Here is an 18926-nt window from a genome sequence, read left to right as displayed (position 1 = left end):
ACTTCAGGCTTGTAAGCGGTAATTCGGTAGAAGAAAAGCTTCTGAAAAATGGCACGAAGGATTTGATCAGAGAAGTAGCTGCTCAGGGAAACGATTATTCAATGGCCTTTTTAACACAGGTACTTTTAGATTAAGAATCCTTCACACCACCCCCCCGCCGAAAGACTTGTAGTAATAAATATTGATTATTGGTAAATCATCAGTGTTTTATAGAAAGTTAATTTGAGTGGGATTTGGTAATTAAATTAAAATAATCAAGAGATATGGAAAGCCCAGTTATTGCATAGATTTTAGGAGATTTTTGGACCATATCGTTTCCTGGTATTGGACTGTATAGGCAGAAGCTGGGCTTGGTTTCTTACTGGTCTCTTGTTCCTACTGTAGCTTTTTGTGGATGTGGAAAGAACAGAAGCAACAACATGTAGCTTTAAAAATGGGGATATAAAGTAAGAGGGTGTATTGAGACCTCTCCCAGAAGTGCAGAATATACTTGCCCCACATTTCTTCTAAAACAAAATTTACTCAGGAAAAGGGGAACCAGAAATCTTGCCAGAAAAGTGAGAGGTTTTTTTTCTCCTTCAGCCATTGTACTGCTTCAGAGATCCGTTTGATTTCAGGTTACGTCTAAGTAGTACCAAAAACTGAATGATCCTGAAGAACTTGTTTTTTCTCTGCCCCCTCTCACCTAGCAAACTATTCAGGAATTGTTTGAGGTTCATTCTCCTATGGAGGATTCTGGTTTTCGAGTCAAAGCAGAGGAGTTTGTGGTACTTTCTCAGGAACCTTCTCCAGCAGAAACAATTTCACCCAAGGTTGCAAGACCATTTATAGAGGTAATTAAATAACACATTTGTATTTGTAAGCATGAGAGCAAAGGGGGTAGGGTGTGAGGGTGGAAGCAAAACTTTTTTCCATCTTTTATCTTTGTTTCAATTTTTATCAAACTTTCTTTTATTTTAGCAAGGTTTATAAAATTCAGTTGCATAATCTTTCTTCATGGAGCTGGTAGGTCTGTTTTCTAAATACATATTGTATTGTAAAAGTTGCATTGATGCTGTTGAGCTTTGCATTAAGCTACTTGAGCACATTTTTTTAAAGATACATTTTAAAATGCACCTGTTTTTTTTTCTCAAGGCCCTCAACAGCATTGAACAAGAAGAGGAGCCAGGTGAACATGTGCCAACAGCAAGAAGTAAATCAAGCAGAGAAGCTTTAATTTCAGAGCTCTGCGAGCCAAAATATGAGGAACCTTCGCAATTACAGGAATTAGTTGCTGTTGTGGACCAGGTACCAGGATTTTCCTGGTTTTATTAACAATTGGGAACATTTTTATATAAACTGGTCAACTTATTTCAGTCTGTTCAAAGCAACTCTGCTTTTAAAGAGTCTGTTACAACTTGCATTGAAATCAGTATCAGAACCCCTGCTGGCTTCAGTGGGACATGAGTAAGCTGTAAACAAAGGAGATTTATTGTAATGAGAGCTTGGGTAAACTCTGTTTGAATCGTAACTTTGTGTTATCTTCAGTGCTAACGATATTTTCTTAATGTGTTCCCTCAGCTTACTCCTATTGAGAAGTATGCTTTGAATTATTTAGAGCTCTTCCATGTTTCCATTGATGAGAGAGAACCAAGATTAAATGAGGTAAAATGTAATGAGTGTCTCTAGTTTCTTTTTTACACTACTACAATACGTGCCAGCAGGGGTACGTCTTCAATATGCAATGAAAACTCCAAAGCATGTGATTTTATTCCAGGCACTATAATAATCCTCTGTTGCTATAGTATCTGAGTGCCTTAAAAAATATTAACGAATGTAACCTGACAAATCCCCTTTGAGATAAAAAGAATAACACTTGTCCTGTGTTTTATAAATGGGGAAACAGGCATGCATATTAACAGCCTAGTCCAGCAAACCTTCTTCATCTATTTCATTTGTAGCTGATAGGGGTATTTTTGTGCTTCAAGGGTGCTGCTCATTTAAATAAAGATCTCTTCTGAGCTTTCAATTTTTAACAAGGCTGACATTGGCATTCAGTCCTCTGGTGGTTTTCACAGCACAGTAGTGTTTTGGGGGTAGTAGGTCAGCACAGAAGAGACATGCCATTAAAGTTCCCATTAGAGCAGCTTTTCCTACAAGCTTGGTTCTTCCACGGGGTCTCCTTTTGGAGCTGCACCTGTTTCTTTTGCCAGTTTTCATACAAATCTACTGTGGAACAGACTGATTTTGCTTCAGCTTCTTGTCAAAGAATCACTTCATCTTGAACATCTTGTGGGACCCCATGGTGCAGAGATACAGCTAGTTAGGATTGAGACCTAATTATGTAGCTGAAGGTTTAACCATTAGTCTCTTGAAGATGGAATCTCAGATCTGAGTTTCTTTAACCCAAAAGACTTTTTTAAATGACAGATGCTAACTATCTGTTTAAAATTGGGGTTATATTGTTTAGAAGACATTCAGCTTGGAAATGTCATGTTATTGAGAATTTGCTCATTCCAGAAATTGCAAGTTGGTGTTTTTTTTCTCTCTCAAGAGTTTAGTCCAACAGCTGTTACTCTTGTCAAGTTAATAAATAATCTGTATTCTCTCCTAGGTGGAACTGAGAGCTACAAAGAAAACATGGGAGATTCAGCACGTGAAGCAAGTTAAGGAAAGAGAGGAAAAAATACTTTGGGAAGATGAGGAAGAGTTGCTCACTTACACTCGGGAGGATGCATACAACAAGGTAATACCTGGCAATTGGTGCATTCCTTAGTAGTTACTTTGAAAATGTGTATTCCTTCTTGGTGTAGCCAATTCACTGGGCTCACTTGAATTGTGTTGCCTCTTTTTCTCTGTAGGAATATGTCTATGAAGGTGCAGATGGACAAACAGAAGTTATGCCTGTAAGTCATTTATGCTCTTCATCTTTTCAAACTTCTTTCTTTCAATTATCTTTCTAACTTAATATTTGTTAAGTTCACTTACTAGTCTTCACAGTTGATTAACAAGTCATGCTGATTTGTAAATTGTACTCTTGTGCAGCTTTGGACTCCCCCGACCCCGCCACAGGATGACAATGATATTTACATTGATTCTGTTACGTGCCTGATGTATGATACCACCCCGATTCCAGAGTCTAAGTTGCCTCCTGTGTATGTCAGGAAAGAACGGAAGCGACACAAAACAGATCCCTCTGGTAAGTGCTTGGTTCAGAAAGGTCCTGCAGTACAGGCAGTCCTCGACTTACAATATTTTGAGTTACAACATTTCGCACTTAGAACATTTATAAATTGACACCCTGTTTCAACTTTCTGGTGTCAGTTTTGACTTCACAACACTTTATCCAATGCGATGCCATGCTGGTGAACAAGTCCGCTGCATCGCTTATCTCCCTGGAGAACATCTGTCCAAACTTCCTTGGACACTTTCTTTAAGAAAGCAGCCAAGGCTCCTGAGAAGACTCCAGCCAAGAACCCTTCAAAAAGTCCAACCAAGAGCCTTTCAAAAAATTCAGCAAAGTCACCTCAAAGAAGTCATTCCAAATCAATATGATTGTTATTTACAATATAAATAGATGAATGTAGCTATATTACTCATCTATAAATTGATCGAGTACAAAATTCTGGCGTACTTTTGTTGAAAATAGGGTATTGAGCCCTGGCTCAGGAACCAATACCCCATTTATAACATTGTTTTTTATGAGAAAATTGGTTCTGAGTTGCAATGTTTCAACTTAAGATGCGATTTTTTAGGAACCAGTTGTGTCCTAAGTCTGACGACTGTCTGTATTATCAGTTGGAGTCCTCTGTCACATTGCTTTATGTTTTCTGCTCCCAGAAAAAACAAGGAGAAAATCATTTAGTCATAGAGTTGTATGTAGGCTTTAAAAAGTTCAGATCCCCCTCAAACTAAGATGATCATTAGAGGCCCCTGGATTGTAACGCTGTCTTCAGTTACTTAACCTTGTCCTGTATTGTTCACTTAAAAACTTGTTTTTACGTTTCCCCCTTTTGTCTTTGATACATATTAATCATATTAGCTATCTGGGATCCAAACCATCGGAAAAGCCAGTAGCCATGTTCAATTCCATTACTGACTCTGCATTTTTTTAGAGGGTGCCATGGTTTTATATGCAGTACAGAGCTCAGTATAGTCCTTGCAGTCTAATTGCTTGTTGTGTCCCGTTACTTTGTTGCGTGTTTCTTGCCCTCTGAAACTGTTCTGAAGATATCGCTGTTCTAGCTGCAGGTCGGAAGAAAAAGCAGCGCCACGGAGAGACGGTTATACCTCCTCGATCACTGTTTGACCGGGCGACACCAGCAATGTTAAAAATGCGGCGAGAGGGCAAAGAGCAGAAGAAGAACATCCTGCTGAAACAGCAGACGCAGTTCGCAAAGCCATTGCCAACTCTTGTCAAACCAGCTGCTGAGGCTGGGCAGGACAATCCTGAGTGGCTGATCAGTGAAGACTGGGCCCTGCTGCAGGTAAGATGAACCCTGTGCTTTCCACTCTCATCATTTTGCTTCCCCCAGGCCTCTTTACAATATGCCATACTTCCCACAGTGAACCAGATTGGTGCACTGTCCAGTGCAGCCAGCACCCTGTTTGCTTATGCGGGAGGGAAAGCTACTTTCAAGTGGCAGCTACTTTCTCCTCCCAGCCCCTCCCCACCCCATGTGCTGACCAGTATTAGGAGTAGCTTGTGCCAGAAATTGGAACACCTGACAGCTATTATTCCTCTGTTCAAGAGCATGGGTCAGCTTGCACTTGAGCCCATGTTTTTATGATTAGAGTAGTAACATGATGACATGTTGAGATGAGGAGATGATTTTATTGTCATCCATATTTTCTATCTTTGCCTTTTGTAGGCAGTGAAGCAGCTACTGGAGCTTCCTTTAAACCTTGCTGTTGTGTCACCAGCGCACACGCCTAACTGGGACCTCGTTAGTGATGTTGTTAACTCCTGCAGCCGAGTGTACCGCTCCCCAAAGCAATGCCGCAACAGATACGAAAATGTCATTATTCCCAGAGAGGAAGGAAAGGTGAGTTTGAATGGGACACTGCAACTTTTTTTGAACTTCAGTTTGTCGTATTTTCTTTCTCATCTCCGTAAGCATATACTTTTATTAAATACTGCGGCAGTGTAAATAAATAACTTAAAAAGTTGTAAGTTATCCTCATTGGCTTTTCCACTTACTTTATGATTTCTTTGAAAAGAAAGAGCACCTGAACAAAATCTTCCGCAAAAGATCATCTAACTTTCCTTCTTATTTTACAGCTAATGTACGAAGCTAATCCTAAAAAGAAGACAAAAAGCATTTATAAGGTGTGCATTGGTATTGTTTCACAATCAAATCTAGACACTATGATATTTAGCATCAGTGGAGGTGGGCAGACAATACGTATGAGATCTTAAATACTGAAATAACAATTAAAACCCTGAATCTGTTTTTGTTTGTCAGTGCAGTGGATTGACACTAGACTTCAGCATTTGGAATTGGTAGCTGAATAGTAAAGTGCCATGAAGTTTGGTTGTTTTGGCTTACTCCCTCGTGGATAGTTGTCCACCTAACGTGAACACCACATTATTTGTCTTGGTTTTTACAATGATGCTTAACACTTTTAATAACACATTTCATACAGCATGCACAAGATTTACAAGCATTAATGATTTATCCTTGAACACTGCTCTGCAGTATAGTACTACCCCATTTTACAGGGGCAGAAACTAAGTCATATAGTCAAAGGACTTTGTCCAAACGTACAGCAAGTCAGTGGCAGAATGAGATGCAGAATGGAAATTCCTGACTTCAAGTCCCATCCCTTAATGAGTGGTCAGCTTCATCCCTGCTTGGGAGTTGCTGCTCCGGAGAAGCAAAGTATTGCACAGTGTTTTAGTATAGCTGTAGAGGGGTGCAGTTCTGACTCTGGTATTTGTGCGCACTAGAAGAACGATAAAAAGATTGGTAAAGGGCTCTCACTTTATTATCTCAAAATCCAAACTAAAACAAAAATTATCTTTTAAATTAGAAGAATCCAGCGATGATTCCAGTGTGACCTTGAGGGCTGCTCTTTATTTTGCCTTTTCTTTTTGTATTTCCCATAGAGTTGTATGCCAGTAAATTATCAGTGACACTAGACAGAAACCAGTCTGTGCGAGATTATGTTGGACTGCCATCTTAAATAATCGACAAGCACTAGGTGTTTGCACAGACACAAAGATCAGTCGGATATTTTCAAATATAAAGGTGCTTTATTTTCATTTTTAGACTAAAAATAGTCGGCCGCTTCGTACCAATCAGATCTACGCCCAAGATGAAGGTGCAACCCACACACAGCTGTATACTAATCATTTTGAGATGATGAAAATGATTGCAGGAAAGAGAAGTCCACCAAGCAAACCTCTGTAAGTTTAGATAAATCTCTTCTGTATTTCATGATGCATGTGAGGCCACCTAGCCTTAGCCATACTTTTTATCCTCTCTTCCTATCTCTTATTTGTGATGTAAACTATTGTGCATGCCTGTGTACCATTTTGGCTAGCTGTTAAAGCTCTCTCTTCTTGCATTATTCCATCTAACTCTGTTGTTAGGATGGCGGTCCATCATCACAGCCGCATACTTTTCTTATTAACATTTGTTTTTTGGCCAGAGACGTATTCAGAAAGAAACTTCTTCACCTTGCGTTCTGTTTTTCAACTGCATGAGTTACAAAAATCCTGAAGCCACTGGAGTACATTTTACTTCCACCTGTAATTACCTGCCAAGTATTTTTCTATAAAATATCCATCCATCCACTCATCCAGCAAACATCACCAGAATTACAAAGCAACATCTTGCAAAAGTGCACACAATTAAATGTTGCCATTAAAGTTCTCTCCCTCCAATACCTTAATTCTGACTAATTTCAGACTTGGCATGAATCCTTTCCAGAAGAATCCAAAACATGCTTCAGTGCTTGCAGAAAGGTAAGGACTCTTATATGCCTTAAATGGCTTAAAAGCTGGATTTTTTTTTTAATGCTCATTTTCTAAGTTCTTTTATTGCTTTAATTTCTAGTGGAATCAACTATGATAAGCCACTTCCTCCGATTCAGGTTGCCTCCCTCCGAGCAGAGCGTATTGCAAAAGAGAAAAAGGTACAGTTTGTGTCTCAGTCTTTTCCTGTTTGCTGCCATGCTGCAGTAGTAGCAGCCTACCTGTTCTGCTGTGATAAATAAAGTTGAAATGCAAAGGCTGGTAAGGAAACAGAACTGTGTTAAAATAAATTGTGGAGCAGTGACATGAGCTAAGCCTTAGACATTTGTCACCACAGTGACCAAACATGTGCAGCATTCCAGCCTTAATGGGGTTTGAGCATCTATTTCCTGAAGCAGGATGTTCCCAATGGGTCTGTCACAATGTCAGGGTATTCACAAGCACATAGGACTCATTTTTGGGGCACACAGTTAGCCAACTTCCTCATTTTACCCATGTCATTCCTGTAGTCCGTTATCAGAAAGAATTGCCTTCCCTACTAATAAGGGCATGCTTTGCATGTTGAGTCTGCCTGGGTATTGATGGTTATCTCTTGAGATGAGGTTGGAGGGTGTGTTTGATTACCAGGGTTCTTGCATCCACTGCTTTGAAAAACACAGGAACCCTTTTGCTTGTGATTCTCCAGGCTTTGGCCGAACAGCAGAGGGCACAGCAGCAGACAGGGCCACAGCCGCAACAGCAGCAGCAGCAGGCCGGCCAGCAGCAAGCACAGCAGCCAGCTGTACAGCAAGCACAAGCCCAGCCTCAACCACAAGCTCAAGCACAGGTAGTTCAGCAGCCACAGGCAGTGGTGCAGACTGCAGTAACTACTGTGGCCAACACGGCAGTATTGGTAAGGAAGGAAAGGCTCGCTGCTTCTGAAGCAGGGACTTCGCTTCTTGGGGGTGCATAATCCATGCGTACACTCTCTGTCGTGAAGGGGAGAAATTCTGACTCGATAGTCACAGCCTCATCATTAATTTCCTGGATATGCTGGGTATCTTGGTTTTCCCTTTCTCCTTCACTAGGGAAATTTATACTAGACTTGACATAGTCAGCTTTGGTCCTCTCTAGGAGGAAAACAGCAAAACTCTCAGCTGGTACAATATTATCTTCTCCAACAGTAACTGAAAAACATTTACACTGGTAATTTGGGGAGTAGAGAGACAGATAGGTGCTTCAGTCATTTTAAAAAGCCCTTTTTCTGTGGAGGAATATGGAGATGTATTTCCCCTGTGAAACTCTTGTTTCTTAGCCCAAAGGCAGCCATTCAGAAGCTTCCCAAATGATTTAGAGGTTCTCCATTCACAGGTTGGCATCCTTTGAGAGTTTCATAATGACATAAAACTCAAAACAGTTATATTATTTAAGATGTGAGGAGGTCTGGTTACAGAGCTAATTAGCTAGTTGACATTTGTTAGCCTACAGAGACAGTAAGCCATCTAGAGAGCCCAACTGAATGAAATAGTTAAGAGTCATTTTGCCAAGAATTTCTATTAAGCAGATCTAAACAAAAAGATTTGAATGAGCTGTTATTGCTCACTATAAATCCTACAGTTGGATTGTGCCAGCTTTTGGGTGGTCCCTTCTTGACTTCAGTGGGACTATGAATGTGTTTCTAGGGTCTGTGCTGATGCTTACAAAAACAGGTTGGGGCCTGTCTTTAAGACTAAAGAGCTTATATAAGTACGCAGCTGGTTGTGATTTTAACTTCATTAGAGAGGAGCCAAGGTGCTGTAGCTTTTATAGAGAGTTTAATATATGTATAAATTGCCGTACATGTGCAATACAGAGAATATATACTTAAGTACTGTACATACTTAATAGCGCTTAAGTAGCTGTGCACTTTGCCATAATACTTTTTGTCAGTGCCTCATTTCCATAGTAAGACAGGTCATTGCATTAAGCAATAAAGTGGTTGAAGAACTTTTAATCTTTGTTTTCTCTGAATGCATTATCTGAATTGTCTTCTAAACAGGCTGGTACAATCAAAACAGCAGTTCCTGGGACAAGTATACAGACTGGTAAGATGCCTTATAGTGGAGTCTTGGGGATAGGGGAGCAAATATAGAAATGTCTTCCCACCCTCCTCCCAGCCTCATGTTTAATTTGAGTTTATTTTCAGCCACAGTGAGTGGGAACGTTATAGTGAATACAGTTGCTGGAGTCTCTGCTGCTACCTTCCAGCCGATCAATAAACGTCTGGCTTCACCAGTCATTCCTGGAACCCTGACTGTGAGTACTTTTTCCTTAAGTATCTGAGCAGAGAGAGAGGCTAAGAAGATATAAATGTATTTTCCTCTCTGTCTCTGGCTCTCTCGCTAAAATATAAAGGTTCCATTGTTTTAAATCTAATCTGAAAGCAGTGAAGAGTGATGACTTTCTTTTTCCTTAGACTTCTGGAGGTACAGCTACTGCACAAGTGGTACATACTCAACAGCGAACAGCAGCAGCACCTGCTGCTTCAACTGAACTGGTCACCATAGCAACTACGCCCGGTGTTCGAGCAGTAACATCTGTGACAGCATCTGCCGTGGTAACTACTAACCTCACTCCAGTACAGACCCAGACACGGTCCCTCGTGACTCAGGTTACGCCAGGTAATAATCAGTGGTTTAATTCTTCATAGGGTACATAAAGTATCCTAGCTAATGTGAACATCGTGGTCCCTGAATACTAGGAATTCGTTAGTAGTCCAATTAAACTTTTAACATGGCTGTCCTTAAGGAAACTATTATGTTTTCCCACATTAAGCATTACTGAATGTGCAGTACTGAACATGTCTCTGTGGATGTAATGCTCAGGGATCCTGGTTTTCTCTGATTTAAAAAAAATCCCCAATTTTTGGTTAAAAAAAAGTAACCCCAAATCCTCATTTTCCACAGTTTTAAATGAGACACCACTTTAAGATGAAACACCACTATATATATATGTATCTATAAGTGGTGTCTCATTTAAATTGCAGAAAAATGAGGATTTGGGGTTACTTTTTTTAAACCAAAAATTGGGGATTTTTTTTAAATCAGAGAAAACCAGAATCCCTGGTAATTATATATGATGTTCAGTAGCTATGAATTATCAGCAAGAGCAGCAGCACAGTTTCAGGATGCAAGCAGCTCCTTGGAAGAAATACAGCTTAGTGATTAGAAAAGCGGGTGTCTGAGGCATAAAAACAACTGATGTGAAGCTGAACAGAAATTTGTGAAGCTCTTAAAATAAAAGATGTTAAATATGTGAAGTATATTATTAGTACAAAATTGCATTTGATGTGAAGTATATTATTAGTACAAAATTGCATTTGAGATACATAAGTACGTATTTGTTTTGGTTTTTAATTTCTTCAGGAACCATATACTCTTTAAAGGGGACTTAGAAGGTATAATCTTATGTGAGCTCTAGCAGCCAGCACTTTATTTCTGCATCAGTAAAGTAGTATGTATAGCAACAAGTTGATGTACAGCTATGGGTATGAACATGATTCTTCTAATAGTTTTGTTTAGCAGAGAGCCACACAGATTAGCTGTTTGTCTTGTTCTGACAGTGATCCTAAGTCATTCCTGCTTCCATGGTCCATTTTGGCCTCCAAAGCTTATCTCGTTTCCTTTAACTCAACCCCAAATCCACTTCTGAGCTGATTAGGCAGGAAAAAAGTTGTGTTTAGCAAAGGTACTTGAACTTCTTAAGTGAAGTTGATGAGTTTCATCAAATGGTTGACCTTTCTCTTTCCCTTTTGTTCTATATACAGCTACCCCGACGGTTCAGCTCTCTGGCAAAACAATCACCCCTGCCCACTTCCAGCTTCTCAGGCAACAGCAGCAGCAAGCCGCTCAGGTGCAAGTCCCACAGATTCAAGCCCAGGCCCAGGCCCAGTCTCCAGCTCAAATAAAAACAGTGGGGAAGTTATCACAGGTGAGAGTGACATATTCTTAAGACAAGAGAGAAGCTGCTCTTTGCTGTTACTTGAAGCACTTGTTAACTATGTCTGCAGTAACCTTTTTAGAGTAGAAAGAACTGGAAGTCTTTCTTACATTCCTTCCTGCTGAGGCTAAGCTTTTATGAAATACAGAGCAAGTGAACATATTCATGTTGGTTTAGTATGGTTTCTTTAAGTAAATCAAAGTGCAAACATTGAATGTAGTCTGTTCTCTGGAGGTCTGTACCAGCAGCCACATTCTTAGTTATATTGTCTAGTTCAGACCTAGTAGGGAAGTCTTCTGGCTTGCCATTGTAGCTCCACTCCTACTCTGAAAGCCATTACAAATTTAAACATGATAGAAACACTTGTTTTTCAGGAGCAGCTGATCAAGTTACAGAAGCAGAAACTGCAGCTTCCTCAGCAACAAGCAGCACAGCAGCAGGCCCAGCCAGGAGCCCAACAACAAACCACACAAGTGCAAGTGCAGCAACAGCAGCAAACGCAACAACTCACTGCTGTGACGGCACCAAGGCCTGGAGCTGTCCTTACTGGCACCACCGTGGCGAACCTCCAAGTTGCTCGTCTTGTAAGTTGTCCTTGATTCTGCTAACGACGTTCTTACACAGGTTGATACTTGTTGTTGGCAAAGCTTTTTTTACATTGCTCTGACAGCATAAAAGGGACTTCAAGTGAGTATAACATTAATCTGTGTCCACTTGAAAGGCCCTTCTGCACTTCTAGAGCAGTGTAAAGGGGCTTAGTATGAATATGACAGGCCCTTTGTTTCTCACCATACAGGTATCACGTTGCAATAACCTAGTGAAATAGCTCAATTGTTCTTTGTGTCAGTACAATAATCCTGATTCCTTACTGCTTAGACTCGTGTTCCTGCTTCCCAGCTTCAAGCACAAGGACAGATCCAGGCCCAAACACCTCAGGCGGCACAGGTTGCTTTAGCAAAGCCTCCAGTGGTGTCGGTTCCAGCTGCCGTCGTGTCATCCGCTGGTGTCACAACGCTCCCTGTTACGGTCGCTGGCATTAGTGTTGCTATTGGGCAACCTCAGAAAGCTGCAGGTACTACAGCCACTTTTTTTGAAATGCCATGTGAGCCCTTCTCGCTCATCAGATTGTAAAGGGACGCAGCTTAAAATCAACCCTCAAGCCTCATTTTAAAAATGAGTTGAAAGTACTTTCAGGACCTGTGGGTTCTGGTGTTCTGTGGTCCCATTTAAGAATGGGGATGGGGGGCGTTACAGGTCTTCCATGTACATGCTGATTGTGTTTGTAAATGGCAGGAGGGCAGACCGTGATGGCACAGCCCCTCCACGTCCAACAGCTCTTGAAACTCAAGCATCATCAGCCGACCCAGCAGCAGAAAGCCATCCAGCCCCAGGTCGCCCAAGGTCAAGCTACCGTGCAGCAAAAGGTATTTCCCCATGTTTGCTGTTGCCTTGTAGTTCTGTGATGGCATCTGGGCTGTCGTTAGTCAGCTATTGGCTTTGCTAAATTGCACTCAGACTTTCAGACCTAGCCAAAAATTGCTATGGGTGGGTTTCAGTAGGTTTCCTCAGAAGACCGGCCTACAACCCTATAGTACTGTTATTATAAACCTCTTCAGACACACAGGAGTTCTCTGAGAAGGTTACATTCTGGTAGCCTTTTCAAGCTGAAGCTGATTTAAAAAAACCCCCAAAACAAGTGCTGTTTCGAGCCTGTGTCAAAATTTTTCTCTCTTCTGAGCATAAAGGCTTTTTTTCCAGTGTTCATTTGCTGGATAAACCCTGAAGTAATTACCAATTACATTTAGATTCTTGAGACAAACTCCTCAGGAATCTGTCTATTCTTCAGAGTATGTTCTAGTCATCACTGATGTTCTATTTTTCTGCTTCAGATAAATGCTCAGCAAGTGACTGTCCAAGCTCAACAGCAGACATCGCAGCAGCAGAAAGTAACCTATACTACACAGCCAGCCATTAAAACCCAGTTCCTAACAACTCCTATTTCCCAGGCCCAAAAACCCGGTGGAACCCAACAAGTGCAGGCACAGATACAGGTACAGGTAACACAACTTCTTCCCCTCAAGTTATATTCTGGGACCAGAAAGTAGTAAAGATCACTTGTTGCAATGCAGTCAGATCAGACAAACAGCTAATCTGTGTGGCTCTCTGCTAAACAAAACGGTTTAGAAGAATTGTGTTCATATCTGTAGCTCTACATCCTCCAGCTTCATTGCCAGGTGTGCGTGCACAAAAGCTGACTTGAAGTGCAATGGACATTTGCAATGTTCTAGTCCAGTGGTTCTCAACCTTCTCTTTTTGTACCAGGACCCATTTGTAAACATCGATGGCCAGTCTTGACCCAGTAAACAGCCCCCCTCCCCCCCCAGCATGTTGTGGGGAGAGGCTAGGGCATGGGGGGGGCATATCCCCCCTCCCCCCAGATTTGTGTGCCCATAGCAGGCATGGGGATGCAACCTGGCCAGACTGGCATAGGCAGGAGCTGCCTCCACAGCCCAGCGGGTGGGTCCTGGCACAGGAGGGCAGAGCAAGGCAGTGGGACTTTTGCTACTGCTACCAGGACCCATTCCCTGCCCCCTCCCCCAGCGCCATCAGCAGCATGAGGAATAATGGGGGGAGGGCGGGGCTATGCTGCCCTCGCCTCCTTTTGCTGCCAGCTACTTATGCACCAGGCTGCAGCTCTACCCAGCCACCATAGTCTGGCCACACCTCTACCCCAGAGGAGAGGTGGGGTGGGAGGCAACACAGGCGGCCTGAGTGGAGCAGTGGTGGCCCCGCTCTACCCTCCTGCACTGGGTCCTGCCTCCTGGGCCCTAGAGGTGGCTCCTGTCCATGCTGGTCCAGCCAGGCTGCAGCCCTGTGCCCACTGTGGGTGCACAAATCGGGGGAGGCATACTCCCCAAATATATTACTTGTGCTCTGCCCAGCCCCCACATTGTTTGTACCCCACCACATCTTAAGACTTTTCTGTGGGGAACTGTAGGAGCTGTTCTCCATGCTGCCTGGCTGGCACGTGCATGGCCCCTGCCTGATTACTCTCCTCCTGCTCCCTCCAGCCCCAAGCAGCCCCTTGCAGGCTGGAGCTCTGCCAACCTGCAAGAGGAAACCTGCCATTTCCAACGTTTCTTGTCCTTTTTTAAAGGAGAATCCATTTTTAACGTTTATCCACAACACTTTCATGTATTCTCGAGACCCACAGGCTGAGAAACGGTGTTCTAGTCTATCCTCATTTGGGTCCTGTGCCCCAGGAGCAGATGAGAGGCCAAGTTGTGACCTGAGGGCCAGGATTCCTCCCCTGCGCTCTCTTTCCTCTTGCAGAGTAAATTTACCTCACCCCTTTCCATCAAGCAGCCTGCTCTCAACTATGTACCCCACAAATGGAAAGGAAGCAATGCAGCCAGCGTGCTTGCTGCTGCCACATTAGTTGCAGGAGGGGCAGCAGGCAAATAAGTCTTGCTGTCCTCTAGACATAGTCTATCTAACCCAAGGGGAAGAACAAGGAGATCAAATAATGGAACCCTTACTTTCCTATCAAGCAACGAAGGCCCAGCTAATCCTGTTAATTGGTTGAAAGGTGTGTCCTATAGATGCAGGATAAATTTACGATTCAGGTCCCAGAAAGATTTCCTTGAAGATAGCACAAAAGCTTTTGATTAAAGGAAAACACCACCCAGTCAGGTAGTGCCGTGTTGGAACCAGTAGACTGGGGGGTTGCAAAGGACAGTGGCTTTGAAATAATATTGCAGTTTAAAAGAAACTAGAATACATGGGTTGTGCCAAACCCATCACCAGCCGTTTCACAGGGTGCTGAGAAATTTTTGCAGGGTATTGATTTTTCCACGCCCCTTTAATAAGCAACTGTTTATTTCACAATATTTAAGGTTGCAAAGATTCCACAAGTGGTGCAGCAACAGGCTACTGTCGCCAATATTCAGCAGATGGTTTCGGTTTCCCAGCAGGTGAGGGCCCAGCCGGAGATACGCTCTCTGTCGCAGACTTTGTTTTTCATTTGGAGAAGTATATTTATTTTCTTTCCCATGTACAATATGCCTTATTTGTTAACTATTTTAGCATTTTTATCAGCTTCTATAGAAATTAAAACTGCAGCTACTGGGTCAACTGCTAGTTTCTTTCTGTGCTTGCTAACTTCAGTTGTTGTAGGTACTGGGATAATATCTTTTTATTGCACTTGATAGACTGCAGCTGGTTTCTCTCACCTTCTCTTGAGCTGAAAAAAGTTGTGCTTCCTCATCATACTCTGTAACCAAAGCTGGAGAATGACCCAGAAGAGAACTGAACAGTCGAGTGTCTGACTTTAACAGAAAGGGGAAAGAGATTATTAAAACAAATGGGATACTGTACTAAGTTACAAGTTGCATAGTTATTTCCTAGTGCCCAAAATGCAAGAGATGTTTCCCAGAAGACTTAACAATGTGCTAACTGTCCTAAGCATTCAGTACAGCGTGGATGGGCATGGACAAAGAAGAGTGAAACAGAGAAAAGAGAACATAAAACCTTACTAACTGATAGTTTGCTTGGAATTACTTAGAATAATGTCTTTCAGAACAGCAGTAATAAATAGGGCTTCGGATACAGAAAAGTGTAGTGGCTAATATCGAAAGATACCAATATAAGCTGTTTGAATGCCACCATTACACCTGCATGATTCTGTAGTGATACAAGTGTAAAAAGCCACTGCAGCTTGCCCCAGCTTCATTCAGGTTCCAAATTAGTGTTGCAGTTTGGGCAATTAATTTCCACTTTGATCACTACTGGATTGTGTGAAATAAAAGTTGCAGCATAACAGGCGATATATACTTGAGCAGCAGCTCCCCCCGCCCCTTTTAAGGGCAGCTTTTTGTGTGTCCATACCCTTGATTCTTTTTCAGCAGACATCGGCATTCTGGGTAGGGTTTTCATAAGAGATGGAGGTTGGCTTTGTTCTGCTTTCACTAGACTGGTGGTTGCTTTACCGTGAGTATCAGTGGGAGAGAGTTTTGACCAGTTTGAAAATATACTGCCTTGAAAGTCTGTCTTACCTGTACCCTTAGCATGGCACTTCACAGTGGCCGGGCTTCCTCTTTGACTGACAGGGAGCTGCCCCACTCCCAGTGAGACTCGGGCATTCTTTTGCAGCCGGGATTTGTTTCTCCCTTCCTCTTGCTGCTGTCGAGGAAGGCCGTAACAGCTGAAGCTACCCTACAATAGAGAGAATTAATGAATTTTGCTTTTAATTCTGAACCATCTTTCTATCTGTCCTCTCATCCTGTGTGCATAGGTTCAGGCACAGCCCCAAACCGTGACGCTGTCTCAGACCACTGCAGGCCAGCAACAGGTTCAGGTGATCCCTGCAACAACTGCAACAGCTCAAGTGGTGCAGCAGAAGCTGATACAGCAGCAGGTTGTGACAACTGCTTCTCCCCAAATCCAAGCCTCTGGCGTGCCGAACCCAGTCCAGGCCCCCGTAACCTCGGAAGCACCAAATCAGCAAGCAAAGGTGCAAATGAGGACACCTACGGTCAGATTAAAGGCACCCACCAAACCGAGCTGAACTAGTAATTCAATTGCAATAAGCAGGGAAAAGCAGTATTTCATGTTTGCCGAGCCCCCCGGTGAGGCAAGCAGCAGGTTCTTCACAGATCCTCATTCCAAGCAAGACAAATTGCCTCTATTGTTTTTAAATTGAAGGGTTTTGCTGGTGAACATTTCAACACGGGGAAACTCTCCAAGCCTTTTAGCGGGTCAGAAGAACGTTTCACCCGAGGCATGTTCCACTCCAACAGAGACTCTCCTCGTCTGCAGACGTCATAACTTCTGCCCAGCTTCATGAAAACCAAACCGTGGATCCCTTCAGTGTCAGTCTAATTCATCTATGTTAGTGTATTGTATAATTGCCAATGAGCAAGTGCAATCCTTTGCTATAATGTGGACGAGTGTTTATTGTCCATTGCAAAGCCACACAGACAGTTGATGTGTGGCGAGCATAGCAGAGTATTTCCACCTGTCTGACAGCTGCATGTAGCGCTCACTTGCGGTGACCATCCATCAGAACTCCTTTCTATTTGAAGTGCTCCCTGCAGAGTTTAGCCAATAAATGTGAAACCTTGTAAGTATGTGTAATTAAGAACCATGTTTCATTCTCCATTTTTGTAAGTCTTTTAAAATGTTTGTTAGTAGTTTTGTGTACAGTTTCCTGAAGCAGCCAACCTGTGCCCTCGCTCTCATACTTCACTTTAAGATAATAGATATTCTAGGCATGAACTGAATAAATGCTGTGTTGATAGTAGATGTGTATTAAAGTGTAGCCCATTTTTATGGAAATAGATTGTTCTGTTGGTTTCTCCGTGCTGTTTCTCACGGGACTTCCAGGTAGGAAGATCTCAAAACAGATGAAGTTTTATATGCTCGTTTCCTCCTCCTTTTGCGACACATTTGACTGTTCGGTACTTTCTACTTGGCTTTCAGCTTTAACGGGTGGGCACAGGGAGGAATAGGAAATTTAAATCTTCAACTAATCCTGCAATCGTGTAAAGAATAAGATCCAACTTTTGCACTATTCTTTTACTAAAGCTCATGACGAATGTATCTTCAGGTGGGTATTTTGGATCCTGATCAAGCGTGGCCTCTTCCTTCACCTTCGTTTGTCTTATTGCTTTGAATATTGCGCTGCATCAAACTGTGGGAGTTCCCTTTTCTTTTCCTTCCGTTGCATCGAGCCGCTGGCAAACGAAAGCCCATCTGCAACCAGCACCGCACAAGGATACAGCAGGCTCTCAGAGGTGGAACAGATTGATTCGACCTGGGCCACAAAACTGCAGGAGAAAAAGACGCATGGAAATTGTTACAGGGGTGTAAGTTGTAGCTGTGTTGGTCTAAGGACACAGGCAGACTTTAACCCTCAGCTTCCTGGCTAAAGGGTTGTGTCCCTCCGTTCAGGGGCAGACACATGGCAAATTTAGCGTCAAAAGGAATCAGAACTTGTGGTGATATCTAGTTAGTCTAATACAAGTTTTTTGCAAAAAGAAAATAAAATTAATCGCAAACTTTTGGGCAGGAATTTAGGGTCAGGAAGGCATTTTACCCATGGTCTAGGGGCATTTACACCTGCATTAATGCATCTGATGCTGGGGTAGAGGATGTAGCTGCATTGGTTAGACAGAGGCAGACTTCAACACCCCCCTGGCTAGAGGCAGGGGTGCCCCTCCTCTGTGCAGGGGCAAACCCATGCCAAATTTTAGGGTCTGAAAGGAATTTTACCCCATGATCAGCTTGGTACAAATTTGCATCTGATGCCGAGGTGTAGGTTGTAGTCGTATTCATCTAAGGACAGAGGCAGACTTCAAGCCGTAGGTTTGTGCCTAGGGTGGCCATCATAGAGGACAGTCTGGTTGCCCTCTGTCCTCTATTGATACGAAACCCAATGCCTTTATGTCCTGTAGAGGACATAAAGGTGTCCGGTTTCGTATCAACAGAGGACAGAGTGGCATAAAACAGGAATATCCCCTGTGATGGCCACCCTATTCCTGGCTAGAGGGGGGTGCCCCTCTGCTCAGGGGCAGACCCATGCCAAATCTAGGGTCAGGAAGACATTTTACCCCATAGTCAGTTTGGTACAAATTTGCATCTGATGCTGGGGTGTAGGTTGTAGCTGTGTTGGTCTAAGGACATAGGCAGACTTCAAGCCCCAGGTTCCTAGCTAGAGGGTGGTGCCCCTCTGCTCAGGGGCAGACCCATACGAAATTAAGTGTCAGGAAGGAATTTTAGCTGTGCTCTGGGGGCATCTACACTTGCATTAATGCATCTAATGCTGGGGTGTAGGTTGTAGCTGTGTTGAACTAAGGATGCAGGTAGACACGGTTCTTTGGGTGAATCTGGTATCTTTTTATTAGCCCAACTTTGCTGGAAATTGTAACGTTCTGCTTCCGAAAATGGATTTTCTTTTTGGTTGCATCCTCCTCTCCCTCCCCATTTTGTGTGTCCCTTTTACACATTACTG

The 18926-nt window shown here is 42.8% G+C and overlaps 1 protein-coding gene and 1 pseudogene across 17 annotated transcripts in view; one reads left to right on the top strand and one right to left on the bottom strand.

Annotated features, from left to right (window-relative positions):
• The window catches only part of EP400 (E1A binding protein p400), a 62567-nt gene extending 45316 nt beyond the window's left edge, over window positions 1–17251 (top strand). For 7 of the 17 annotated variants that reach the window (XM_090063789.1, XM_090063788.1, XM_090063787.1 and 4 more), the window contains 24 exons: window positions 8–119; window positions 690–833; window positions 1135–1287; window positions 1561–1644; window positions 2594–2725; window positions 2841–2885; window positions 3025–3178; window positions 4225–4466; window positions 4851–5024; window positions 5261–5308; window positions 6252–6388; window positions 6893–6949; window positions 7041–7119; window positions 7644–7850; window positions 8976–9021; window positions 9123–9232; window positions 9393–9597; window positions 10743–10906; window positions 11290–11499; window positions 11792–11987; window positions 12209–12339; window positions 12805–12972; window positions 14812–14889; window positions 16209–17251. In XM_090063789.1, the coding sequence (XP_089919915.1) occupies window positions 8–119; window positions 690–833; window positions 1135–1287; window positions 1561–1644; window positions 2594–2725; window positions 2841–2885; window positions 3025–3178; window positions 4225–4466; window positions 4851–5024; window positions 5261–5308; window positions 6252–6388; window positions 6893–6949; window positions 7041–7119; window positions 7644–7850; window positions 8976–9021; window positions 9123–9232; window positions 9393–9597; window positions 10743–10906; window positions 11290–11499; window positions 11792–11987; window positions 12209–12339; window positions 12805–12972; window positions 14812–14889; window positions 16209–16481 (3349 nt within the window). In that variant the 3' untranslated portion in view covers window positions 16482–17251. The remainder of the gene's footprint in view (window positions 1–7; window positions 120–689; window positions 834–1134; window positions 1288–1560; window positions 1645–2593; window positions 2726–2840; window positions 2886–3024; window positions 3179–4224; window positions 4467–4850; window positions 5025–5260; window positions 5309–6251; window positions 6389–6892; window positions 6950–7040; window positions 7120–7643; window positions 7851–8975; window positions 9022–9122; window positions 9233–9392; window positions 9598–10742; window positions 10907–11289; window positions 11500–11791; window positions 11988–12208; window positions 12340–12804; window positions 12973–14811; window positions 14890–16208) is intronic. The other 10 variants (XM_090063792.1, XM_090063794.1, XM_090063793.1 and 7 more) reach the window with 8 other exon arrangements.
• Window positions 2005–2283, bottom strand: LOC149857766 (putative ribosomal protein eL39-like 5; annotated as a pseudogene).
• Window positions 17252–18926: the final 1675 nt, after the last annotated feature.

This window comes from Crocodylus siamensis, chromosome 9 (genome assembly GCF_052110815.1).
Source record: "Crocodylus siamensis isolate JL-2025a chromosome 9, ASM5211081v1, whole genome shotgun sequence".
In the NCBI taxonomy this organism is placed as follows: Eukaryota; Metazoa; Chordata; order Crocodylia; family Crocodylidae; genus Crocodylus; species Crocodylus siamensis.
This window is presented reverse-complemented; position numbering and strand designations above follow the sequence as displayed.